The 27,032-nt window shown below is 42.8% G+C and overlaps 1 protein-coding gene across 5 annotated transcripts; it reads right to left on the bottom strand.

The window, feature by feature from the left end:
* Window positions 1-4,809: 4,809 nt before the first annotated feature.
* Window positions 4,810-19,069, bottom strand: NFYB (nuclear transcription factor Y subunit beta). 5 transcript variants are annotated; one of them, XM_048939582.1, is made up of 7 exons: window positions 18,871-19,069; window positions 12,061-12,154; window positions 11,440-11,570; window positions 9,509-9,706; window positions 7,532-7,613; window positions 5,463-5,542; window positions 4,810-5,252 (listed from the first exon to the last, which is right to left on the bottom strand). In XM_048939582.1, the coding sequence occupies exons 2-7, from the start codon at window positions 12,152-12,154 to the stop codon at window positions 5,220-5,222; spliced, it is 618 nt and encodes a 205-aa protein (XP_048795539.1). In that variant the 5' UTR covers window positions 18,871-19,069; the 3' UTR covers window positions 4,810-5,219. The 5 variants fall into 5 exon arrangements, with proteins under 5 accessions (XP_048795539.1, XP_048795529.1, XP_048795520.1 ...); XM_048939572.1 differs by having other exon boundaries at window positions 18,899-19,066; XM_048939563.1 differs by lacking the exon at window positions 18,871-19,069 and adding an exon at window positions 15,682-16,153.
* Window positions 19,070-27,032: the final 7,963 nt, after the last annotated feature.

Here is a 27,032-nt window from a genome sequence, read left to right as displayed (position 1 = left end):
GATAAGACAAGGAGCCATGGCCTAAACTTGGACACAGAATGTTCTGTACTAATGTGCGGAAGAATTTTTATACAGTGGGTGACAGAGCTCTGGAACAGGCTGCCCAGAGGAGTTGTGGAGTTTCCTACAGAGACGTTCAAGACCTGTCTGAATACCTACCTGTGCAATCTATCATAGGGTACTTGCCTTGACAGGGGGTCAGACTCAGTGACCCCTTGAGGTCCCTTCCAACCACCACGATTCTGTGATTAGCAGACTTTGTTAGTACTTAATATCCCTAAGATCTCTGTAAGAATAGGACTTACTATGTACATTCCTTGAGTTGATGCACCTTTATCCAATTTAAGGAATTATAAGCAGAGTTTTGAGGCTCAAGTGGGACTGATTGCACAGTGCCTGACATCTCAGCCATTGCAGGCTTTGGGAGCATTTTTCTGCAAGCCCCTGGTAGCAATCCTAAATGGGCAGTCCTAAAGGATACCCTGAATATGCAACTTCTGGCAGACTGCAGAGGAGCAGAAGGCAGGAACATGCACCTGGGAGAGCCAACAGGGTGCAGAGCACTGGTGTGTGTGGAGCATGATGGACTCCCATAGCCAGGGCTCTGCAAGTCAAAGAGCAGCGAGTGAGCTGGAAGTCACTTGTCCAATGCCAGCTTGAAGTTGCTCTGGAATAACTGATCTTCTGTTAAAGGTCACCTAATTGACAGCCTTTTGTCAGCCCTCCCATTTGCTCATCCCAGCTGTCTCCAGTCAGAGCCTTCTCACACCAGAGTGTTGGGAAAGCGGCCTTGCATCTCCATTGAGGTTTGGATTAGTGGACTCAGGCATCTGCCTGGGCTTGGATTTATGGCCAGGGCAGAGGAGTTGAGTGCCTCAGTAACAAATCCACATATCCTGGTGTGATGCTCTTCTCTCCAGCAATGGGAGCTGATGTGGGGTCAATGATGTGCATTTGGGGTGAGTCCTGAGCCGCATCCCACTGCGATTTGTTAGCCAGAAGCCAACCCCCTTTACAGAGATCTGTCCCAAAGGCAGCTGCTGTCTGATCCTGGAGGAGCTGAACCAGATTCAGTCTTAGGCACAGATTCAATTATCAGCCTGCAGAACGCTGCTCTCCCCAGCAGATTTAAACCCTCAATAGTTTTCTCTCATACAAATGCACATCAGGTGTCTCATTGCGCCTGATAAATGGATCCTACTGCCCCATATTCTGCAATAAGGTATTGCAGGAAATGACGCTGGCAGGTTGCCTGGGAGGTTTCTTAGAGCAGGACTGCTGTCTCTGAGCTGCTGTGTGCTGCCTCTCGCTGGAGACTGCAACTCAATAAGCTTGCTGCAGCTGGCACCAACGTGGAGACTGTTGTGCACACAAGCAAACCACTCACTCCCCAGGGGGTTTGGCTGTGGTTACGAGTGTGGAATTTGCACTGTGTTTCCATAGAGCTTCATATTAAATTTTTACATCCAGAGGGTCAGAAATGGCACGCAGTCCCTCACCGTGCCAATTCACAAATCGATAGGTACACAGATCAATATGCCACTGCTTAAGTATAATTTGGATAAGGCCCTGGGCCCCCTGATCTAGTTGTGCTGTTCATTGCAGGGGAGTTAAGAGCCTCGAAGGTCCTTTTCAACTCTAGGAAATCTATTATTCTATGAATGTTTTTCAGCATTTTGAAAAGTGAAAGTGTAAGTGACCACACCTTATTTTCAAGAAGGAGAATTTCAAGGAGGAGTAAAGGGCCCATGTTCTGAATGAGGCATCCTTCTACCATCACTCTTCATTCCACCAAACCTTTTGGAAAAAGGAGCATAAACATAACCATCACTTGAATTATCAACATTTGCCTTCTTCCTATGGACTGCTTGGACTCAATGTAAATAGTTCTTTACAGCATTATTCATCCCAGAATTGATATGTGGGCTTCTTTGATTTACAAATAGAAGAAAATTCACTTCACGTTTAAGTGAAAAAAATCCATTATTTTATTCAGTACAAATTGAAATTGAAACAAGTCTGGCTTGCGTGATCTGGGAATGTGGCAATTTACAAGCAAGTTGTCTTCTTTCTTTAAATAGAATGGAAGCAGCAAGCCTGCATGACAACTGGAACATTAATCACACCCAAAGCGCTACAAAATGAAGAATTTTAAGCTACAAGCAAGGCTGCTGCCAGCTCTCATCATGACAGCAAGGCACTGGGGAAAGGCCTTTGGCTTTCCCCTATGCTCAGTGTCGCTCTGCATTGAGGCAGCTCCTGTGCGTGTGCAGTGACCCATATGTTCTCCTCCTGCTGCTGGCCAGAGAGGAATCGATCTCTATCCTTCTGCACCTATAGCTGCTTATGGTACGTTAGTGGGGGCATCATTTCAGAACGACAGCGGGGCCATCTGCTTATCTGACACGATTCACAGCACATTTACGAGGCGTTTCAAGAGGACAGCTTTCTAAAGCATCACACTGATTTTTGGCTACAAGGCAGATAAGCACGGTCAGCTGGTGTTTGGGATGTCCCACCTCACATTTCCCAAACACCCATTTAGCGTGCAGCAAAGACCAGACCCAAGGAATAAATAGAACAGCAAAGACGTATGCTTACATCAGCGAGATCGATAAAGGCAGAGCACCAGCTTCCATTGAACATCCAATGAAAACAGGGCACGGAAGAACTCCAAGCTTAGCTTTCCTTATGACTGCATTTTGATTACAGGTATGTTGTTTCCGTGCTTTTTTTGTACTGGGCCCACTGTATGAGTGTCACAAGGATCATTAAGTTAAGGCAGAAAAACTTGTGTCATGGAGAGGTACCTGAGAAAGTCACTGTTTGAAAAGAGGTCTCTGAGTATCACTGCTATTTGTTTCAAGCATCCTTTTTTTCAGCTTCTGGAATAGGCTGCCACTGCTGTCTTGATCTCAAGCTCAGTTCTGAGCTGTTTTAGTTCAAACAAAACACTCGGACAGCCAGAAAGACTGCAATTCCACAGAAGCAGATGGAATGTAGCAGAAATGGTTACTACCATTTAGTCTTTAAAAGTAGTTTATATCATGAGCGCTGACAAGTAAGAAGGTGAGAATATGTAGAGGGCTGGCCGAGTTGTGGTTGTGTTAACTACCATTGACTGATCCAAATACAGACAAGTTCCCTCCATTGTTTCCATACGTAGGGCCATACGTACTTTATCAGCACTGTAACACCCTACAAACAATTACTTCCACAGCTGTATTTTCAGGAAGAGAATGGAACAAGGTTGATGCAGCTTTGTCCCTCAACCACATGGAGTGGGGTGGGGTGTGAGAGGGAGTACAGGAAAAGCAAAACAAAGTAATATTGACTCCTTTGCTCTGATGATAGTTCATAAACCATGAATTCAAGAGAACTCCTTAACCTAAGCTCACAGAAGAGCAGGCAGAGCAAGAAAGATGCAACTGATCTCAAACAAATGAGTCAGACACCCTTCACTCCCTTTCTACACATCCAGCTGCAAAACCCCTAGCTTCTCCTTAGCAGTAATCACAGCTCTGCAGCCAAATTTGCAATGGAAAAAGGGTATGGAGGCCTTAAAGAAACTGAATACAAACCAAAGGGGCTCCTGTAGTGACTGTGTTGTCCAGTTGTACATCTAATGAAAAATTCCATTTGTTTAGAGGTGTAGCTGCTGAAGAACTGCAGACTGCCACAAACCCCAGAACATCTGCCTGGACTGCCACAGCATACACTGTGCCTCCCCTAGACGCCCTGCCAGCATCATGCTGGCTTGCAAGAACACTGTTTAAATCCACACATACATTGAAGTTTTGGAGTAGCACAGAATTGACTATTTCAGGCTTCTGAGATGGCTCAGTTGAGATATTTTTCCAATATTAAATGGTTACTTGTTTGTTTACCAACAAGAAATAGTATGGCAATGAAGGCAAGGTGTGATCTGTTTAAATTAATGACAGGTAAATGGAAAAATAACGATTATACGCTAGTCTCTTGCAAGCAGTAGAAAAAAAAACAGCAGGTTCCAAATTGCAGGCTATTACTAAACCCACCACCCCTATCTTAACAGGCTAAGGAAGGGCATCTAACAAAATCACCCACCTGGCTATTAAAGAAACAGCAATGTTACCAAGAACAGTTGGCTAAATATGCAGAACTACATTCTCTAGTTAGAGTTTATTGCAAAACCAGAAAAGAGACAGCAATGTTGAAGTCTACCATTCGTTGCAGATTTGTACCGCTTGTCCCAGTTTCAGCCACTCGCACGTACGCGCTCACACACACGCTGTACACAGAGAGCTGCTAACACATTTCAGTTCCCACAGTCTCACAAGCAACCTGAAAACATTTCAGTAGAAAGTTAAAATGAGGTCTCTTACCACAAGGACTATAAAATCCCCCCCACCCCCCACTACCGTAGAATTTCTAGGTTTTGGATACTAAAAACCATACATAAAAAGGAAGAGCTATTTTCAGTAGCACAAAGACCACCTTAAACTTACCGAAACCAGTCTAAGGAGCGACTGATAAAGAATGAAATGAAGACCTGCATCATACACCATCAGTGTTTGCATTAACACTGTTGACTAGCTCTAAGTCTCTAACCGTAGGAGAGTCGCTTGTTTCTGATTTACTTCTAAGTTTCAAGTTACATAAAAAACAGTTGTAGCAATGCCTCTGAGCTGCACTTTTGTGAGAAAAAGTCCCTTTCAAAATTTCAATAAATATCATGACATCTAAAGTTAGCTGAGGTTGTCATGCAAGACAAGTTACATAACCAAGACCAACTCAATCTTTATAATAAAGGCAACTTGCATTCAAAAATGAACTTTACCCTTACCATTTTATTCAAAGGGTAAACATGAATTAACCCAGCTGTTTACCTGAATTACAAAAGTAACATGATTCAATATGAAAATAAGAAACTGTCTACAAATCTCTGACAGTAATAAATTGCAATATACAATGCATACAGGAGTTATACAGAGCAACAAACTCTTGTACAAAACAAAAATACTTTAATACCTTTAAAATCCAATTTGTTTCTTTAAAATTATTCATGAAAAAGATTTGAGTCTGAATTCATACCTCAATTAGTCAAGCTTCAGGTAGCTACATTACAGCTATTTAATATACAAAGAGAGAAATCTCTTCACCAGTCATTAAAACTGTCTTTTCATTAGAGTTGCACAGCTTCTGCATCTCGCGTTCCCAGATCCAAAGTTTTCTTCAAATCATGAGAACTGAATTTGCTGAACACCGGAGATCTGGAGAAAGAAAATGGAAGCTTACATTCAACTTCACACGTTTTGAAACAGCATCACCATCAGCAGCCTTGAGTTGTCAGAGCACTGGGATGGCACAACAGCCACCAGAGTACTAAAAATATCATCAGTTTTTGCCTTTCAGAGGAAGGCAGCTGAGTTAGCATTTGAATTTTTGCAGCAGAAGGGAGAACAGATGATAGGATACTGTACCTGCTGATACGATGTTGTATAGACCATAACATTCTGCTGCTGGCCGTCTGTAGTTATTAAGCCCGCTGGCAACTGATTAGCTGAAAGAAAAAGCATTTTAAGGAAGTTAGACCAGAACCACGGGATACATGGAGCCCTGTTTGAAGCGTGTGTTACCTACAAAACATTTAGTTGTGGCATGCTCTGGGTCTGTGGAACAGTTCCTCTCATGACAGCTACATCACCAAGCTCGTTATCACTGCTACATATCTCCATCAGCAGTTCAGAACCTAAATTCACCTAGATTTTGCATTGGATAAGCTAGAAGTAAGACACGAATGTGAGGTAGAACATACACAGCAGCACGCTGAGGACTGGATTTTGCCATCTGACCATCAAAAAAAAAAAAAACCCAATCTCCAACATTCAATACTCTAAGAAATCTGGAGAATTTGGAGTTTGTTTAGACATAAGATTTAGCACTTGAGCTCCTCGTGCATGTGTATGCTCAGGGAAAAAGCGGTACTTCTTCATAAAAGCTCTAACGTGGAGGCAGTTGACATTATGCTGCTTGACTTCAGCGTGCCTTTCAGGTTATCTCTGAATTTTACAGAGGAAAGATGAGGCCAACGAACCGAGTAAAAAGTACTTCTGACATTTATAAAGAAAATTCAGGGATGATGCCCTAAGCCAAACCCCTACAGTAATGCATAACAGTAAGCTCTGTGACATTCAGAGTAACTACGTGCTGCAAGCGTTAGCTGGAAGTAAAGCTTCCAAGTTGTAAGTTAAGTTGTTATACAGCATAGCACTCTGTACAAGAGGCAAAACCCATAAAAATATCAAAACAGTGTAATCCTAACAGCTTCAATACAAAAGCTGAAAGCTTGTTTTTGCTTACCTTCATCGTATTAACTTTCAAACACTTAAGTTGGCAAGTTAACTGAGGCTTTAAAGATCTCCACAGATCTAGACAGATTTAAAATTACAGCACCCTCCACCACATATGTTGAACAGCTTAATGCCAGCTCTCTGACCCAGATGTGGTGCAGATCTATGAGGAAGAACTACAGGCTATGCTGCAGCAGCACAGCTATTACTGCTGCTGCCGCCGTGAGACCACAGCCCTGAAGGGATCCATAGCTGCGCCCCTACAGAGAAGAAATGCCTGCAGCACGTGACACCATCACTCACTTCAAAGAAATCCCTCTCCCCGCCTTTCTGCTACTGCAACATCTCCCTGAGCATCCTGCCAACACTGACTGTTCTCTTCCAAAGCTGCTCTCTTCAAATCACAGCAAATTAATGCTTATTTCATAGGGCACTCTGAGCCTCCCAGGCCTGGGCTATTTGAAAAAGGGACAAGGAACAGATCTTCAGCCTTCTGCCACTTAATGGTATAATAATAATAATAATAATAATAATACAGTATCAGATTTGTTGGGACAGATGATCCACAGATGGAATAGGAATCTTTTTTTCAGTTGTACAAGTGTGTGTGTGTGTGTGTGTGTGTGTGTGTGTGTGTGTGTGTGTGTGTGTGAGAGAGAGAGAGAGAGAGAGAGAGAGAGAGAGAGAGAGAAAACAGACCACAAGCATCTCAGCTGCAGTCCAGGTTAATGAATTGGGCCTAATTCATGCCTTACCACTTCTGAAGCAAAAGAGCAATTCCGTAAGACAATGCAGATAAAGATTAGGAAATCCAAATAGTAAACTCTTAATTGTAAATTAAAAGAATGAAACCCACATAACAAACAAACAAAAAGATCTTACATCTTTCATTATAATCCATGCTTAAACACTGGCACTAATGTGTGTATGTGTGCTTAGAAGTCTCGCACAGTTGACAGGAGTTACTACTACTGTGTCAGTATTTCCCACCATCTTCATTTTGATATAAATTCTGACTGGGATAAGTCAGAAAAGCAGAGGGTATCCTCCAGACTTCTCAAATGGAAGTCTCAGTGGATCATAGATACAACACAAGTGGCCCAGAATCTCTTCCTTGGTTAAGAATTACCGTGTCTAAAGGACGCATTGTTTTAGAAGACTCGTAACGATAACAAAAACAACTAAAGAGTATTACTTACTAAATGCTTCTTCTGTGAGCTCCTCACTTAAACCATCTCCAGTTGTAACTGTTCCCCCAATTCCCTTTTCTCCTTTCATTGCCTGGACAGAAGAAAAATGGGTATCCACATTAGTGCATTCTTGGCATGAGACGGCTTGCAGAATCCAAGGTTTGGAAGTTGAGCTGGACTTTGAAATCCAAGACCTACAAAACTTGTGTTTAAGACTGTGCATAATACAAGAACATGTAAAGGGCATTTTTTTAATCTTAGTCATACTCCTCAGAAGCCAAAACTCTGCAAAATTAGTATTGTGTAGTTCTAGAAGTTTACTTCTGCACAAAGTCAGAGATGTGCAACAATCCAGAAGCAGCAGCTAGCACGTGTATATGGAATCACAGTCTCAGAACCAGTGAGTGCACAACCTTCGCCCACCAACCATATTCAAGTGCCATCATCATACAGCAAAGGGTTGACATTTAAAACCAAGATATTGGATTTCTTCCCCTACAGCAAGGACTGCAGCCACAAAGGATATCAGCACAGAAAGCCAAGGCTCCCAGTCATCTGTGTGCAGTTCTTTAGTTATGAAGTTTGATGATCTGTACTATTACATAAGAACCTGCAGGAAAAAATGCTAAAAACATATTTAAAAAAAAAAAATCTCTGCAACTGCTTGATGTAGAACAAATATAAAAGCTACAAAACAGAAACCTTCATGGAGTACCTGACAGAATACAGAATGGAGGCTTAAAACTGATGGCCAGAACTGTCCAAGGCACCCAAAAACATTTTAAAAAGTAATCACAATACTCTGCTACCATGGCATACACATCTGCAAAAGATGGACATTTCAGAAGAAGAGCGGAATAGATCCACTTCAGACTTCTCCAGAAGTACCACAACTAGATAGGCATCACTTGCTTTAATTAAAGCACGTGCCTGTGCCATCAAAGTGTTGTTACTGCTATACGGAAGTGGGAAAAGACAGCAGACAGCCATGCTTCAATTTTTAGATTTCACCTCCTGTTGCTCACAGTCCATCGTAACAAATGACCTCCTGGGAAGTGGAAGCTTCAAGTGCTATCAGCAAATTAAATACTGCTAGTGAGCCTAGCCCTGTTAATTGAAAAAACTTGGATTTACAGAACAGACAACATCTGGAGAGCATCTCTTCCTACAGCAGTGCCAATTCAGACCTCCCTGCTTCACTCATGCCAGTAAAGCCTCTTTCCATGATCATTTTGACCCTGAACAATTTCTTCAGGATTTAAGGAAGAGAGGTCATCGGATGAAAATGCCTTTGATTTGTTTGATTACAACTTGTACTTTGAGGTAGATAGAATATAGAATAAAGAAGTAAAATTTTCTTTAGTCTCCAGGTAGGAGGAAGTGGAAAAAAAAAATCCCAATTAAATTGCTGAAAGGGGGAAAAAAAGCCATTTTCTGCTAGAGAAAGGATAAAGGAAAATGCCTCGATCGCATACCTAGCAGATACAAAGTATCAAAAGCAAATTAGCAGATAAGCAGTAACAAAGAGCAAATTGGAATACCACTGTAATAAATAGTCCTTCATTCAAATCATTATTCCGACATGAGAAAAACATCTTTTTCAGATCCAAAGCCCAAACAGTGGGCATTAGGCCAGATCCTCAGAGGATGCCATCCAGTACAGTTTTATGGATAGAACCCAAAGATCAAATTCAGTATTCTGAATAGGTGCTTGTAAAGAATTTAGTGCTTTACTTCCATATATATTACAGAAGTTACTCGGAGGAAGCTTTAACTACTCTGAATCAGCAAGTCTAATCAAAATGCTTGCTTACTCTTTTCTCCTGAGAGCTTCTGAAACGTTTTAAAATGCTACATTAGTCCCCATTATTCCCTGACAATTACTGTGAGATACAGTGCAAGTCAGCCATTACAGAAATCCAATAAAGGGCTCAGAATAAAAAAATCAGGACAAATAAATGAGGAAACATTGAAGTATAGACCAACCTCTCTGAATTTTTGGAGGTATAACTTCAGAGGCTCAACATAGCTATCAAATCCCAAGGTAGACATGGCAAAGAGAATATCCTCCCCGTTGATGGTCTTTCTTTTCTCTTGGTGACACCTCTCACTTGCTTCTGACGTTATAAAGCTGATGAATTCACTTACACACTCTTGCACACATTCTTTTGCATCCTTAGCAATCTAGAGAGGAAAAGCATCATAAAATGATGAAGATCTGAGAAAACTAAAAATAAATAATAAAAAAAAAAAAAACCAAGAAGGTTAGATGGTAATAGATAATAAAGGAAGCATCCCACCATCGGGTGATGCTGCCATTTAGGTATGTATGTGAGATAGCCACTGGATGTCATCACTACTCTATGTAAGCACAGCTGTAATGGTTTTAAATGAAGCTTTACTATTTCAGCAGAACTGTCAGCATTTTCTGAACTCATAATTGTGCTCTGTATAAAGTTTCATATATACAGGTACGTATCAATACTGCGCCTGGATTTGCTTACCCACTCCTTCAAATCTGCTCATTACAAAGTCACAGCCCACTTGCATCTTCCTTTCAATAGACCAACAGTTCCAACCCACTGCAGCACATTCTCACCAACCTGACCATGATGAGTTTTTTTTACCCTGACAGAATTCAGGGACTGAAATACATGCCTAGCAGCTAGCTCCTCTAGTGCTTTAATATTCCTGTATAAATTTGCCAAATGAGAATTCAGCTGAAGAAACACAACATGCCTCTGGCAAGAATGAAATAAATATATTTGATTCTGCTCTTCAGCTGGACAAAGTAATTTACCTCACTTAAAATAACAGCAAGCATTGCTCAAGATTATTAGGGAAGCTGACAGGAGCCAACTGAAGGATTATAATTATTAAGATCCTTATTCTTCACATGAGAAGAACCTGTTTGTATTCCCCTTAAAATAACAAAGTGGTAACTACGCAGGATCTTCAATTCCTCTGATATTTTCAGAGGAATAGAGCCAGATTTTCAGAAATACTCATCAGCCAACAGCTTCCCTTGCAGCTTTTCACAAAGACCTCCCTGATTTTTCAAGAGAGCTTGGCATCCCATATGCTGAATTCTTGAGAAAAATCTCATCTTGATTGCTAAAAATTTATGACAATATGGACCAGTGAAGAATTTTTCACAGCAAAGATAAAAATGTAACACCCAGATTTCCAGAAAGCCCTGAACACTGTAAAAGTATGAGCAGATGCAAGAAAATTATGCCTTGCTTCTATTTGAAGGAATGTAAAAAAAAAAAAATTCAGCCTTAGCTAGGAGTTAAAGCAGCAAGTAATAGGAGCTCTGCAAAGTTTTAACATAAACAGGTAGAACATTTAAATGCTTATCCTGTTGCCAGCTCAGAATTGATTTAAGAGTCTATTCTTAGAAGAAAGAAATAAAATAAGTCTTCCAATACCTGGCTTGCTTGCTATGTGGTACAAAGCAGGCTCTTAGTCTGCTATTGCCTGAATATCCATATCCAAATGCTAAAATGACCTGAGTGCTCTCTTTCCTTCAGGAAGAGAAATGGATTCTTATTTCATCCAAAAAGTTCCACTTATTCCACATTTGAAACAAGTCAAAGCAGAAAGTTACCTCTTTTAGGACATAATTCCATAGAAAAAGTTCTTAGTGATGTGGGATTGTCACCAAGTTTGACTCGTTGACAACATCAGGGAAAAGATCTATGAAAAATAACGCCCTTGAAAGCCCTATAGGAGCCCTGCTGCAGCCCCTGTAATTAGGGAAATTACTAAAAGCTTTCTGAAACCTAAAAAAAAAAAGAGAAAAGATTTGATCTCAACTGCCCCCTGTCCAGAAAATGCAGCTCTGCCAGCTTCAGTTCACTCAGAGAAAGGAACAAAACTCAATACTAGATTTTGTTTGAAGATGAGAGTGTTACCTTTCCTGTTTGGGGTATGGCGTTTTTCATTATCCTTGCCACATTTGCAATTGGAAGATAGATATCTTGTTCTCTAAAGCTCTCTTTTGAACCATTTGTATCTTCATGATCATTCATGCTGTCCTCTGTGTCTGAAGAAGTTAACAGAAATTGTATTTGATAGATAACAGGCAATAAGTCAAGTTGAAAATCTTAAACTGAAAGATTAATGACTTTTGAAAGCCCACTGTATTAATAATGTAGAAATAACCAAAATGAAAACAAAAAAAACCCAAACCCACAGATGATACCACAGTACCTTCATGTGTGTTTGGCACCATACTTATCTCATTATACACAGAAATGTCATGTCAAAACAAAAACTCTTTCCTAGAAAGGCAAGGTTATTGTCATTACCCCCAGGGACTCAGTAGCAACACTGATAACTCCCAAAGTTACCTTTAGACTACAGGAAAAATGCTTTATACAGTAAGGCATCATAATGGATGCCTTACTGGATGAAGCCTTAATGGATTCATAAATACAAACAATTATCTTAGCTTGGAAATGATAGCAGAGAACTTCACAAGAACTCAAATGAAATTACATAGAGGCAAAAATAATAATATTTACATCTCTTACCATCGTGAGGCTGTATCACGTAGTGACTGCCACCAATGTAATCTCCAGCAATTCCTAACTGAGAAGCATCCGTCGTGGAGCTATCACCATCCATCTAAAACCAGAAGAAGCAATGCTTTCAGGTACATTTGTTATATGCTAAGAGCAGCTACAGCTGGAAAACAGCACTTAATAAACCTACAACTACGAGAACCAATTGTTACAGCCTGAATATTTTGCTATTTGAGAACTCTCATAGTTGCTGCACTTTACTAATTGCTTTGATTTCGATCATTCCTTCAGATGCAACACAGTGAAGAGCAATTCTTGCAGCTATTTCTCATTCATACAAAAAAGCAAAGTTAAATAACTTAGCTAAAGAGAGGTAGCTTCATGTATGCCATTAAAACAAAGGTTAGCACTTCCTAATAGCAGTTCTGGTTTTAATTTGTGGGGTTTTTCTTTTTCTTTTTAATGACAACCTATAGCCCATCCCCAGGTCAGGCATGGCCCCAGGGCCAAGCATCTTTATGAATGAAAAAACAAAATCCCAGGCAATCAGATTAAACTGCAACATCATGAATTTGAACAACCTTGACTTTTTTCTCGTTGATGCCTTGAAAATAAACTTTTGCAGAGCATTTAGTCCCTATAAATCTCAAATACCACTTTTCTGTTTTTGTTTTCACCTGTGTAAGACTGTAATGATGCTGTTTCTAGAGAGTCTGTGAATGCAAAAAAACCCCAAGAACTCAAGGGGCTCCCAGCGTGTGCAGAATTCTTTCTACAATGGCTCAGAAACCTAGAGATATTTTTGAGCACCTTTCCATGCACAACACCAGATTTTCCTTCACCTCAGACTTTCTTGGCTGTGGATGCCACATACTTCTGATAACATTCTGCTCTTTACCTGCTCACTCTGTCATCCCTGTTCTATGCCCTGAAAGGCAGCAGAGGAAAGGAGGGAGGAAGGCATTTGACTGTGCTGTGGTCACTGCCAACAAGAGCCTGCAGCTCCCACTGGCCTACAAGAGGGTGAGGGTGAGACAGTCCTGTGCTATTTTTACACCTCCCAGAAATATGAGAAACCAAACCTCTCTCAAATCTGAGCTCTGAGGCTGCAAGGGCTGAGGTTTTGCTTACAAATGTTGAAGCAACATCCGGTGCCATGCTCAGCCACAGACACACATGAAACCTGAGCACTGCAGGCATCCACAGCAGCATTACATAGCTGGATGCAGCCGTAGGAGCTGGTTAAAGGAAGAACTCTTCTACCTCTTCTCCAGTGCACAGCACTGCCCACTGCTTCCTGTAAAGTACTTCTGATCCTTTCCAATGGGCTTTTAAAACAGTTTCATTTCACACACAGCAGCTCTATCTGAAGAAGGGCAGCGCCTTAAGCTTTACCTTCCTCATGCCAGGTGTCACAGCAGACTGCTTTGTCTGTGTGCTGCAGGCTCTTTGTAAGAAGACTTCACTTCTCAATTTTCCAGCGTCCAGAGTTTGCTTACTCAGCTCACTGTAACAACTGTGAAAAGGTTCCTCAATCCTGAGCATCCAGAACACCAAAGCTGATAATGCCTTTCCTCAGAACAGCCATGCCACTTTTTTCCTTCTGTAATTCAAAGTGGTTATGTTCTGTAGTCTGCTAAATCCCAAAAGCTGATTCCAAAATTAATTTGGGATTTTCTGGTAGTCTTGTTCCCAGAGCTCAGTTTCAGCTCTGGTCCCTGTTCAAATTTAACTCAGAATTATGGACTCCACAAATCCTAAGCATGAAACTCATTTAGCCCCAGTTCTAGCTGAAATGCCTTGAGGTTCCCCCACAGCCTTTTATGAAGCGTGCCTTTCAAGATACTACGATGGGATAGCTCATCTGCTTCCACCCACCCATTCTGCAAGCTGCCCCCCCATCCTCATAGCCAAGTCCCAGTAACATTGCTTAGGAAGCTTCCATTGCCTTCATCAGCTCTACTCTCCTTCAAAGGACAATCCTTGTTTGAATCTCTTCTCAAAGCCCACTGCATCTCTTGACACTTTTGACCTCATTAGATTAATGCATTTTTCAGGTATCATTTTTGCTTTTTTTCTCTTGTGTCCACATTTCCATTTTTACTTACATGTCACCTGATAATTAGCAAGGTTTTTTTGTGTGTGTGGAATCTTATCACCATTGCAAATCAAAGCCAGCAATTAGATCACTAGAACTGAAAGGAAAAGGCTTGCACAAAAGAAACAGGTAGATCTATCCCAGATAAAGCAAACAGACACTGGTAGCCTTATACATACTGAAATTATTTCCGTGGTTAGACTGTAGGAAAGGTTTTTAAGAGAACCACAGCACAGTGGTTGGATGGACAGTGTAACACCTTTCTGCACAGCCAAGTCCCTAATGCAGGAGCGCAAGATAATTCAGTTATCTCACAATGAATACAATTACCTGTGCAGGTATTACAGGTTCAGCTTCAGATGGTCAGAACTCAAGAAGACACTTGGATCACTGCTTATTTAACAGCCTGCTCAAGCCAGTGCCCACAGTACATAACCACATAATCTAACGCTGAGAAAATACTGCTTGAAGTACAACATTTCTAATTAATTGCCTTTTTAAAAAGGAAAAGCTCTCAGTATCACTGGACTTGCTCTAAGAAAACGCTGAGAATCACAGAATCATTTAGTTAGGAAAGAGCCTTCAGATCATCAAGGCCAACCATGCATTCTGCCTGTCCCTGGTACCTCTAATGAAGGAGACTGATACTAAGAAGATACAAATTAACAGCTCAGGGAAAGTAACACCAGAAATATTTTGAAAGGGAAACACTTCAGATCAAAGACATCAAAGAAAACTCAATGATGAGTGAAAGTGAGTGCATGTACAGTTTTACACTACCATCTCGTAGGAAGTCTTCTGGAGGATGCTTAAAAAAAAAATGCTTCTGTCAGCAGCCCACAACTCACACCTTTCCTAGAATACATCTACACAGAACTGATGAATCCTCACTACCCTGAAGTAAATCTTGCATCCTGCTTAATCTAAAAAGCTCTCCTAAAGAGCAGTATCTGTGGCTCTGCTAAAGGGTAACTGCAACAATGCAACCCTGAGCTGCTTTTGCTGAGAGGATGGGTCTGATGCTTTCATCAGCATACAAGGGAAAAATGGAATAAAAGCTAGAAAGAGCTTGTCTTCAGAATTACCTGGCAAAAATTAGTCTGCAAAACTGGTCTCTCAAGGGAAACCATGTACCTCTTTGGCTCTAAGCACCACGCAGTATTTATGCAGCTCATCCCTCTCTCAAACTGCTACTTCAAATGAGGGACAGCAGAAAATTCTATGCCACAGACTGAAGAGTGAGGTACCTTCTTTGTAGCTGCCACAGAAGCAGGACAGATAAGGTAACTAAAGGTATAGGCAGTTAACTATATCAGCCACCATAGTTTTATTTTGCCACCTGCTCATAGCATAGAAGATGTAAACCTGAAAAGCAGCACATGACATCCAGTGGGGACAACAAGGTTTTATCTGAGCTTTCTGCACCCTCACTCGCTGTACCTACAGAGAAAATTTCTGATTGAAAAATACAGTATTAATTCCCTTTTATTGCCAGTGATTTCTGATGAACCGAATCTCCACTGAATTCTCACCTGGCAGCAAAGCCTCCCACAGCAGGAAATGCTGCCTGGTAAATGCACCCACGGGCACAGGGCATCACTCCAGCACATCCGCAGAAATGTAAAGCTAAAACCCCTTGGCACATGCCTAGAACACAAACAGATGCCACCCTGCCTCTCCCAATCTCCAGCTCCTCTAATCTCTCAACACAACGTTTTCCCCAACAGCAGAAAGGCATCAGGAACAGCAGATTGATGCTGAGAGGACCTGACAGCTTCACTAACACTCATCGGCATCCAGGCTGTATTGGGTTCCTTCCCCTGGACTGCTGTGAGAAAATCTCTCCCTTCCAAAGCCCAGCAAGGCCCAGCCAACCCTGCCACATTCCCACATCCATCAGTATTACCAGCAGTAATGTCACACCATGGCCTATCTCACCAGTCCTACTGTCCTGGGCCACGAGTTGGTGCTTTTGCAGAAGCTGAACGAGGCAGCGGCACTGAAAGGACTCAGCCTCAGCAGCTCCTTCCTGCTGCAGCACTGACTGTAAGCACTATGCTGTGTTTCCATATGGGGTTTTTGGTGTTTCCCTAGCATCTTTGGTGAAAAACTAAGCTTATCTGTTTATTAAAGCAGCAAACCCTGTCTTTTTCATTGGTGAACTGGTTATGCTTTTCCTTCACTGTGGCAATATGTCAATTAAGTGTTGAGAAGTTTCTCCATCTCCAGCAGCAGGACCAGGAGGAGTTTATACAAAGCTGGTTCAGGACAGACAACTATTTTCAGCAGAATCCTCAGACTTGCTAATGATTTCTTTCCTACTATCAACATCACTTATAAAGGTTGTTCCACACATGCATACATTGTGACCGCTTGCATGTTTTCCCAGCATCATGGCACTAAAACATCATTTTCCAAATTCCATATTTCTCTGACGTACTGTATCAAAAAATCACACCTGAAAAGCCAAGTTTAAAGCATCAGCTGAAGAGAGCCTTGCAAGCTTCCTTCTTTTCCTCCTCCCCCATTTTTTTGACAAACAAAAACAGATATGACTACAAAACAGTTATAAAGCATTTCATGTTTTGAATCTTCAAGTATTCTGGATCTCCCTCCTGCCTCCAAAAATAAAGAGCTCTGCACGCTGTCTCCCTTCACATAATCATTACTACAAATAAGAGGTTCTGTACTGAACTTTGAACTGCTGTAACTGTCAAATATTAAAACCTGAAGAGTAATATCCCATGTTCCTGGCTTCTTTCAAATATAGCTTTACGGCTGTCAACACTAACAGCCAAGCCTATATATAATCACCTGCTCAAAGTAGAGCATGAGAAACAAGCAGAAACCTCAGAGATAGCGATTCAGATTAAGCCACCTCATATCTCCCAGGGAATTACAACTGAATTCTTCCCTAGCATTAAAGTGCTGCGCCATAGGCCACATAAATAAATACAAGTAATCACTGACCTTATTGTTAAGAATATTGTGCTAATGATTATGCATAAACATCACTTCTGCACTCCTGCAAGTCAATTAAAGCCAGGCTGTGAGTAATGCCCAAAGCAGCACCTTCCACTTAACTTTTTGCCACTGCTTTGTCTGGGCTCCTTTTAACAAAGCACTAAGATTTTTTAAATGCATTTTTTATTGATGACAACTTCAATCCAAATCAAACAATGTAACGGTGAGACAGGCACAGGTTACTCAACACAAAGGATGCCATTTGAGGACTGAAATCCAGGCATCCACCTCTCTGCCTGCCTAGAATCACTCAAGTCGCTGCCCTCCCAAAACTCACCCAAGTCCACTAGATAACTTTTACATGAGAACAACAACTTTTTGGCTAAGTCTGAAAGAGACTGGTAAAGCTAGAAGCCTACTGGTTTTCTATGCTCTTCTGTCATATTACAATTTCATTGGGATCTGTAACACAAAGTGAAAGAATTACGTATATCTTAATAGCTGCAGAACTACGGTTAGAACAGGTGATTGTTTTCCTTCCTGCTCTGATTGTCTATGAATAACTCACACAATATACCTCTTTCCAGGATCACCAGCTGCAGTTTCTGGACAGAGCAGCAGCTGGCACACAGAGGTACACCTGCGAACAGGGTGACCTGCTCACTCGCGGCACCTACGACAACTGTAAGGTAGACACCTAGCAAAGGCAGGCTTCCATGTCCCCGACCGTCCCTGTGTTACTGTTTAACCCGCCGACCCGACTTGGTCGCAGCCCGGCGGGCTGATCGATCTCTCTTCCTGATGTCGCGCCCTTCAGTGATGCAACAGCACCCACAGCGAGGCACGGGAGGGAAACCCTATTTACGCACATTTCCTCACTCCAGCGCACGCCTGGTCGGCGGTCACCTTTCATTCCTTGCTTTCAGATGGAACGAGACAACGTGCTCCCAGCCGTTCAGCAACTTTATTGTCAGCCACCTCGCCGGGCAGCGCTGCAGCGAGCCGATAGAGCTCCCGCTCTCCGGCCTGGGCCCCGCAGCACGCAGCCGGACAGCCACGCTCACCCCATCCCGGAGCCGCTCCTCGCGCTCCACGCCCGCGCACCGTTCCTTCGCGGACCGCAACGGTGGCGGCGCGGCCGCTCCGCTCCACGCCGGGCCGGGCGCGGCGGCCATGGGCGTGGTGTCGGGGCCTCCCGCCGCACCGCGGGGAGGGGGGCACAGCGGCCGGGCCGCAACAACGTGGGGCGCTCGCCGTGCCCGCCAGCAAGCCTCCTCCCCGCCGGGAAGGGGACCCCGAGGCTGCGCGGGAGTAGCACAGCCGTTAGGGCCCGGCCCGCGGCGGACACGGCCGCGGGGCAACCGCGTTCCCGCCTCCGCCTCCCCCCGCCTAGGCCGCAAAATGGAGCCGGAACCGGGGGGGCACCTCCCCGTCGAGACGGGGGCAGCCGCCGCGCACCGAGACCCCCCGCCGCCGCCGCCTCGCTTCTCTCCCCGTCCGTCCGCCCGCCCGCCTATCTCTCTCCCTCCCTCCCTCTCTCTCTCTCCCCGCCGCCCGCTCTGCTCCGCTCCGCTCCCCGGCCGCGCGGCCCCGCTCCCTCCGGCCGCACAAAGAGGCGGGCGAGCAGCCGATGGCGGCGGGGCCCGGGGGCTGCTCGCCCCCCACTTCCTGGTCCCCGCGGCGGCGGCGCGGCGGCGGCGCCGGGGCCCGAGGAGGGAGACGGACATTTCATTCGAGCCTGCAGTGGAACCGGTTACCAATCATTGGCCGGAGCCAGGCACAAACCTCCAGTGCGGCCCTGGTTGGCTCCCTCCGCAAATCGGCTGTTTGGTTGGACAGAAAATGGCTGCGAAGGAACCAGTCCCAGCGCGGAGCCCCGCTTCCCGCAGCCGGCCTGCCCTCCCTCCGCGCCGCCTCCCCGCCACGCGCGCCGGCTCTTCCCCTCAGCGCGTTCCCTCCCTCTGCGCTGCCGGCGCGGCCTCCTCGGCCCTGCCCGCCTCCTTTATGGGGACGGAGGCGCCGGACGCAGGGCGGGGGGACGCCCCCGGGAAAAGGGGGTCTCAGCCCTGCGGTGTAGGGCTGCCGTTGCTGCTTTTTGGTTGGTTGTTGGTGGAGGCTCCTCACAGCCTGCCTTGGCTGTCCTACACCTGCCCTTGGCTCGTCGGGTTGAGAGGGAAATAAATCGTGTGTCCCTCATTGACTTTGCTGCCTTCCTCATTGCCCACGGACTGAGAAAGAATCACAGAATTGTAGGGGTTGGAAGGGACCTCCAGAGATCACCTAGGCCAACCCCCCGCTAAAGCACGTGGGGTTCCACAGGGAAGCATCCAGGCATGTTTGAAGTATCTTCGCAGAAGGGAACTCCACCACCTTTCTGGGTAGCTTGTTCCAGTGCTCTGTCACCCTCACAGTAAAGGAATTCTTCCTCATGTTTGTATGAAGCTTCCAATATTGCAGTTTGTACCCATTGCCCCTCCTTCTGTCACTGCACAGGGCTGAAATGCTAAGAAAGATGAGGACAGTAAAGGAGGAGGAAGGCCCACTCTTGGTCCCAGCCAAGTGCTGGAATAAAACCCGAGGGGAGGGATTCTGTGGCTCAGCCTTGCCCCTTCCCTTTGCAGAAGTAAAATCTCACTGCAGACCTGGAAGGATCATTTCCCCTGGTGACACAGCCTGGTGAGCCTGGTTTCCTCTCACCTTCAGGTTTTGTTTTAGTCCTTAAAATACAGGCTGCTGGGTGAAGATGATGGTCTGGCTTCTCCTCTGAGACTTATAAAACTCCCTTGTGAAGAGTTTATATGAAACACTTCATAATCCACCAATCCACCATTTACTGGAACCAGAGAGTGATTTTCTCTCAAGCAGAAGCAGCCAGAGACATTCCACACACCTGCTGCCAACAGCGTCTGTGTGCAGCCTCTGCAATGGAAGTAACAGGAATAACTCGGGAGACTTCAGTATTTCACCTAAACACATGAAAATCATGTTTCACAATGGCCTGTGTTAGCATTCTTCTTCCAGTTAATACATAAATATGTTCCTCTGCAAGTTTTCTTCTGGTGTTTGAATTTAAACAAAGCAGAACTCATAAACCTTATAAATCTTGCTATTTCCACTTGTTTTCAAATAAGAATGTTAGTTTCTTGTGTTTCAATATATCAGAAAGATTCACACTCGCTCGGAATGTCCATGGGTTTGGACTGAGTTTCAAATTTAAATGCAAACATCAAATGAGACAAATTTTGCATGGCCTCGGGTTTTTACTCCAAATGCTATATATCATTCTGCCTCCTGTGTACTGTGAGCAGTAATTAGTTAATTTTTTTTTTTAAATGCCTGGAAGATGTAAAGTAATAATAAAACATTCACTAACTGCAGGGCCTTAGGGAATACATTTCCCTTCTATCCGTCTTGTGTACCATAAGTATAATACCACGACAATACAGCATTCATCTCGCTCTGCGGTTTCAAGATCTTTCTATGGATTCTCTCATCTCAAACTGGAATTTCACAGGGGAAAGACAAACACTGACATTAATGCAGGTTCTTCAGGGCATAGAGTAGATGGTGCCCTTGGCTTTGAACAGCTCTGCTGACATTTTGATTGAAAATGTGGCCCTCAAATCTTACCACTGTATGTTTTTCAAACTCAAAGCAAAAAATACTGATTGTTTTGCCTATGATGTTTTTGCTGGCATTTACAACTTCTTGAATTGATTGAAAACTACTTCTCCAATGATTCCAATGATTTTATTGATTTTTTTTTTGGGGGGGGGGGGGGGAGGGGAAGGGCAGGATAGTGGGAACAAGTTCTTGCTGTTACTGTTGACAGAAAAGAACTCAGTAGTTAAATATGTCAGCCAGCTGAAGCCAGAAGATCCAAGACGAAGTTACTCTTTACATACCTTTTATCTCGTGTTTTACCATTGGTGACAGCTTCTATCACATCTTTATTGTGCGGACTTCAATTGGCTAAATATCTTACCCATATGCTAAGCACATTTTCAAGCTCCATATATTCTCATGTGTTCTTTCATGCTATATATCCTAAAAATGTACATTTCAGCATACCAGTCTGCCTTTCCCATGTGTACATTATTAGGAGTTTCTTGTGTGAACCTTGCTATATCATAGAATCACAGAATCTTTTGGGTTGGAAGGGACTTTTAAGGTCATCTAGTCCAAATCTCCTGCAGTGAACAGGGACACCATTCAACTAGATCAGGGTGCTCAGAGCCCCTTCAGCCTGATCTTGAGTGTCTTCAGGGATGGGGCATCCAATACTTCTCCGGGCAATTTGTGCCAGTGCCTCACCACTGTTATTATGAAAAACTTTTTTCTTATATCCAGCCTAGATCCCCCCTCTTTAGTTGGAAATTATTTCCTCTTTTCCTGTTACAACAGACCCTGCCAAAGAATCTGTCTGTCCCCTTCTTTCTTACAGCCACCCTTTAGATATTAAAAGGCCATTATCACATGGTATAATGCTTGCTGCTTTATTATCTAGCTGCTTATCAAATCTCAAATTCCTTATCATGTCTTTTAGACTTCATATTTTCCAGAACTGAATGTAATTCCCCTTGTATGCAGTGCATTCCTTTTAATCTGTGGCCAATCTGTTTCTCCTTTTAGATCAGCTCAAATTCTGTCTTCAAAGAAAGAGAAGAAGAATGTTTAAGAGCAGGTGGAGTTAACTGCAGTAAGATGTAAGGGAGAGTTGCCTGAGGTTGTGATCTATACTGTGTGAGGTCGTCATTGGTGTTTGAAATTTCTGCTCTGCTTAGTAGATGTTAGCTAAGAAAGCTGTCAGAGTGTGATACAGGTGTTACTACAGAACTTTCTTTAAACTGGGATACATCGGTCTGCTCCAGAATGTGCCTAACTTGTGCTCTGGGCTCTGTCACGTGTGTTTGGAACAAGAAAACAGCGTTTTTTAGAGAGATAGCATTACAAGATCCATCAGGCTTCTGGAATTTCTTTTCTTTTTTCACAGTGACCTTTCTAATACTTTCTATCTGCTCTTGTAGATGAGAGCATTCTTATTTGTATCAGAAAATCCTAATTGAAAGAAGATACTTGGACGATACCACTGAGCCTGCCAGTGCTGCATGAAAAAAAGATTAAACATGTCAATGCGTGTGAAACAACTGAACGTGGAAATCCAGGAGAAATAATCTACAGGTAATTAACCAAGCGTAGGAGTCTCAGAAGGGGGAGATCAGATGGAACGGATTAAAGTTCAGGACATCTTTCATTTTCCCAAAGCTCTCACATATGTTGAAAAAATTATTTAGCAACTCCAGTGTGACTTGCTTTTAGATTGTGTTGCTCTTTCAACACTTTGAAGGAACTCGGTGCGTAGGTGCCATTCATGGTGTGTGGTCCCACAGATCTGAAAGAGTCCTGAGCAGGGTCTGTATTGTGACAGCACACCTGAGAGGCAGCGCTCTGATAGTAGACAGCTTTGCTATCCCCTCTATGAGGTCTGAAGGAATTCTGAGTGAATTGGTACCCAGCCCAAAGGGTGATGGGCAAAACGTGATTCTGAAATGGCTACAGCTCATTTGGGCATCATGGTCCAAAGAGCAAGGTGCGAGCTTGGATTCAATTCCCTGCACATGACTTGTATAACCTTGGACAAATCCAGGCCATCAAATCTGAATTGAGAGCTAGTCATTTGATAGTCTGTTTTGTTAACTATATTTTGCCTCAATTCCCTGTCTGCTGCATCAGTAACAACACTACTTTTCTAGGTCGAGCTGAACTGTGAATTACTTAGATGCAAGGATGCTTCTATACATAGATGCTAAGGTCCTTAGCACTAGATACTAGCACTAGGATGCTAGATACTAAGATAATGGTATCACAACTTACAAGAGGCAAGGGAAGCTATTTCCCAAAAATTCTTGAGGCTGAGCTCCTGTGTACAATTTCTAATAGATGAGCAAATTTTTGAGCAATTTCCTCTCACTCAACTGCCTTTCTTGCAAAAGAAGTACAGAAATAGAGTATGTAAATTTGATTAAAATTGGCCAACATGTCAAAAGTTAAGGAGGGAAATGAGACAAATAGGCAATGCATGAATGCATATGTCTCGCTCTTTCAGATAGAAGAAAAATCACCTCGTTGTTTTCACCAGTAAAACAGCTAGTGAAGCAAGTACATCCAAAGGTACCACTTGAAGTTTAGGTGTACTAGTTAATTTTTTGCCAGGTGGTGCTTAATGTGGCTAGCAGCAATCCCTTTGAAATGTGCCTGCAGCAGAACTGACTTGTAATCGGGTAATTTATATGTTAAAACATGTCTATAACATCAAATGTAAACATACCACAAAAGCAACCAAGAACTTGGAAATACACATGCAAGAAGATGGTGCATACAGAATTGTTTGAAGGCTGAGATGAGATCTTGGAAGAAGCCTCTAACTTGGCCATGAGTAATACAGCAACAGTTAGAGATGAAACCGTAACAGTATCTACACTGGCTTGTCTTCAACAAAGCAACTCCGCACTGTTACTGAGATGGAATCTGACAGAAGCCCTGCTTCGCAGTTGTGCAATTATTGCCTCTTGGATAGAGAAACACTTCATTGGTTTGGGCTCTTTTTGAAAAATGGGGAAAAAAACACAGTACTTGTTTAGCAAGTATAAAATGAAAAACCAAAGTGTCTCTATTAAAATTTTAACTGGACATTTTTATAGCTAAATATATGATGTTTTCAAATGTCATTCACATGGATTTATTTGTCATCTGCATTTTGCTGCAGTGTGGTTATGTGTTTTTTGTTTTCTCCTGTTATCAGCTGTATGTGGGATTGAATTTATCCAGTAGTGTGAATATAGTGAAACACATCTTAATTCTACTATGGAAGAGGACAAGCAGCTGCTAAATGGCCCTGCAGTGAAACTCTACATCTCCCGTGGGCTGGAAAGCTGGGTTCCATTACCACTCTGTTTTGAGTATTGCAGAGAGAGCCAGAAGATATGTATGTCAGATGGAAATGGGAAGTGAGGAAATGTGAGCTGTTGTCCAGGTCAGTTGTGATTACGAAGCTGCAGCTAGGAAAGCCTCATGACTGGCAGTGCTGGGGCTCTGGGGTCACAGAGTAGGGTCTCTGGAGGACTATAAGTCTAAAATTTTGCACTGTATCATGAGAAGTTCTTTTCAAGTTTTGTCTTTGTGTTTGAATCTCAAAATGGCAATCAATTTGATTACTTAGTTTTGCTTGTCATGGCTGGAGGAGCGCATCACGTTCCTGGAACTATTTGAGTTTTCTGGGAGCTATCTCACTTGTCTCTATTTGTAGTTTCAGCCTGCATGAGTTCATGAGAGGCAGATTCTACTTAACCAACAAAGCTTCCCCTAATCTGTACGTTTCCCCTAAGCTTGGGGGAGACCTGATTGACCTCTGCAACTATCTGAAAGGAAGTTGTGGTGAGGTAGTGGTTGGCCTCTTTTCTCGTATAACTAGAATTGGACCAGAGGGAATGGCTGCAAGTTGAGCCAGGGGAGGTTCAGTTTGGATATCAGGAAAAATTGTTCTTCAGAAGAGTGGTTACATACTAGAACAGGCTCCCCAGGGAGGTGATGGAGTCATCGTCCCTGGAGGTGTTCTAGAAACGTATAGATGTGGTACGAAGGGACACAGCTTAGTCGGGAAATATTGGTGATGGGTGGATGGTTGGACTAGTTGATCTTGGAGGCCTTTTCCGGCCTTGGTGATTCTAGGATTCTGGGATTCACCTGTACAGGTCACTCTGGGGGACTTCAAACTGCAGAACTGAAAGTTTACCACTGTATCAGATCACTGAAACTAAATTGCTCTCTAAGCCAGAATCTTTTGCAACAGTTGAATCTTAACTGTGCCCCTTAACTATCACTTACACTGTCACATTGGTAGTGTAGGCAGAAGCATAGATTTCTTCTGTCAACTTAAGCATGAAAACTGAAATTCTCACTTGAATTTGTCCAAACAAAGGGCTATGGATAGATAGGCCCACTCTTCAGAAGTGCTTGTCTTTGGAGGGATGAGCTACCATCTGGAGATGCCTTTCTCGGTTGGCTACAGAGGGAGTTTAGATCAAGAGCTTATAAGAGAGGCCAAATTCTTAGGTAACCAATGTAAGAAGAATCTAAGTTTGCAGAAATGTCAGTTGTTTCAATGGCATTAATATTCAGAAAATGCAAGGACTGTGCCAGCTATAAGGATGTAAATATCTAGGTGATTTTTGTGTTCAGCATCAATAATTCTGTAACTTATAAGAAGGTAGCACTGTGGGCTCTCATTTACTGACACTAGCCTTCCTCCTAGTTTGTGTATGGAAGGAACATATAGAAATATTTCTGAGAACAGAAATTATAATACTATTTTAATGATCACTTGTGTAGTAAGGAGTCATTTAGCTCAAAGAGACTGGCCCCACTGATGTACCATTTAGATTATCACAGCTCCGTTTCAGGGTTCTCCAGCAGCAATCATGCACCAAATACATTTGCTATGCATTTTCAAGATTTCAAGATGAATGGAGCACTTCACATTTCATTTTTTAGAAAGAACATTATCATTTAGTATCTTACTGCAATTGCTATTTTTATTATTAATTCAGGTATTTTGTAGACTTCTTATGCATTAATTGAATTTATTATAGCTGATCTCTTAACATCAGCAGTGGTATTTTACACCATCTGTGCTTTACAGTAGTCCAGTATTCAACACAGGATGCTATGTGACAGATTTTGAAGCCTTTCCTTTTTTTCTACAGATATTTCTAATGGGACAGTTGTTGCTGCTTCTTAGCACTACAGTTTTGAAGATTTGCACTAAATTTTCATGTAGATGGAACTAACAGACTAAAAGACAAGCTGAAAGCGTATTTAAATTAATACTTTGGAATCAGACTGAAACAGGCTTTCAAAGACTTAATTGGTCAGATCTATCTATGACTCCAACAGCGATTTAATTAGTGGCTGTCTGAAGTAGATGTTACAGGAACTGGGGCACCGTCAATCTTACGATCCTGAAGACTGTTTTCCAGCATGTGTCCTTGGTATTGGAGAAGGACAACGTGAAGATTATTTATGAGGAGGACAGCAGTAGAAATTGAAATGTCAAGCATTTTCTAAACAGAGAGGAAGATAAAGTCTCTCTCCCAAGGTGTACAAACAGAGAGAAGAAGCCAAAGAATAAGGAAGAAGTGTATAACATACAAACAAGGTAGCAGGAGATCACACTATAAATACTGCATTTTTTTTCTTTTATCCTCTTTCTTCTTGTTGGCATTCTTGTCATCACATTCTGATTTCATTTCAGTGGCCCAACACCAGACCTTGTGTATGTCTGTGGTTCATCCAGCTAAGGATAAATTCTAAGATAAATGGATGTACTTTTTATAAGCCTCAATAAGTTTTTCTTCTGTGAGAAACTGAATGAAAAAGATGCTTCTTGGATTTGCCTAGTAGTAGATCTTCTGTGGGGAATGCTGTAATAGAAAAGTGCCTCTGTGGGAGATCACATAAACAAGATAAAGAAGTGGATAACTGGAGAGAGGATGATCTGGTAAAATAACAAGTCAACACAAGTGAAAAGAGTTTACAGGACCACGGTGTTGATCACAACCTGTGACTCATGAGAAAGTATGAAGCCAATGGAAGATGTTGAAAGGAGTTATCTTAAAGAGGCTGTGATAAGGAGTGGCATGATTAAAATAACTGTTGAGGAATATAAGTACTCAGGCTGCACTTTGAATGGCCTGAAGGCAGTATTAGTGAGGCTTTCTAGTGAGGATAAGTGGTGAGGTGTGCAAGCAAAGCTGTGTAGGAAGAAGCAGCACATTTGGAGGAGTGGGATGAAGATGGCAAAAATGAATGTTAGCCTTCAGGTGCAGCATCAAGACTCTATTCTGCAATGACATAACATTTG

This window comes from Lagopus muta, chromosome 1, assembly GCF_023343835.1.
Source record: "Lagopus muta isolate bLagMut1 chromosome 1, bLagMut1 primary, whole genome shotgun sequence".
Classification (NCBI taxonomy): Eukaryota; Metazoa; Chordata; class Aves; order Galliformes; family Phasianidae; genus Lagopus; species Lagopus muta.
Note: the sequence above shows the minus strand (reverse complement) of the source record. Positions and strands in the feature narration are given on the sequence as shown.

Bases quoted from the DNA above. Each gene is read 5' to 3' on its own strand.
- NFYB (XM_048939559.1), bottom strand. From the start codon at position 13,596: ATGCTCAGGATTGAGGAACCTTTTCACAGTTGTTACAGTGAGCTGAGT. The intron at 12,155-13,446 runs GTAAAGCTTAAG...TTCTGGTTTTAG, and splicing joins TGACACCTGGCATGAGGAAG to ATGGATGGTGATAGCTCCAC. The intron at 11,571-12,060 runs GTAAGAGATGTA...TAACTTCTTCAG, and splicing joins CGTGATACAGCCTCACGATG to ACACAGAGGACAGCATGAAT.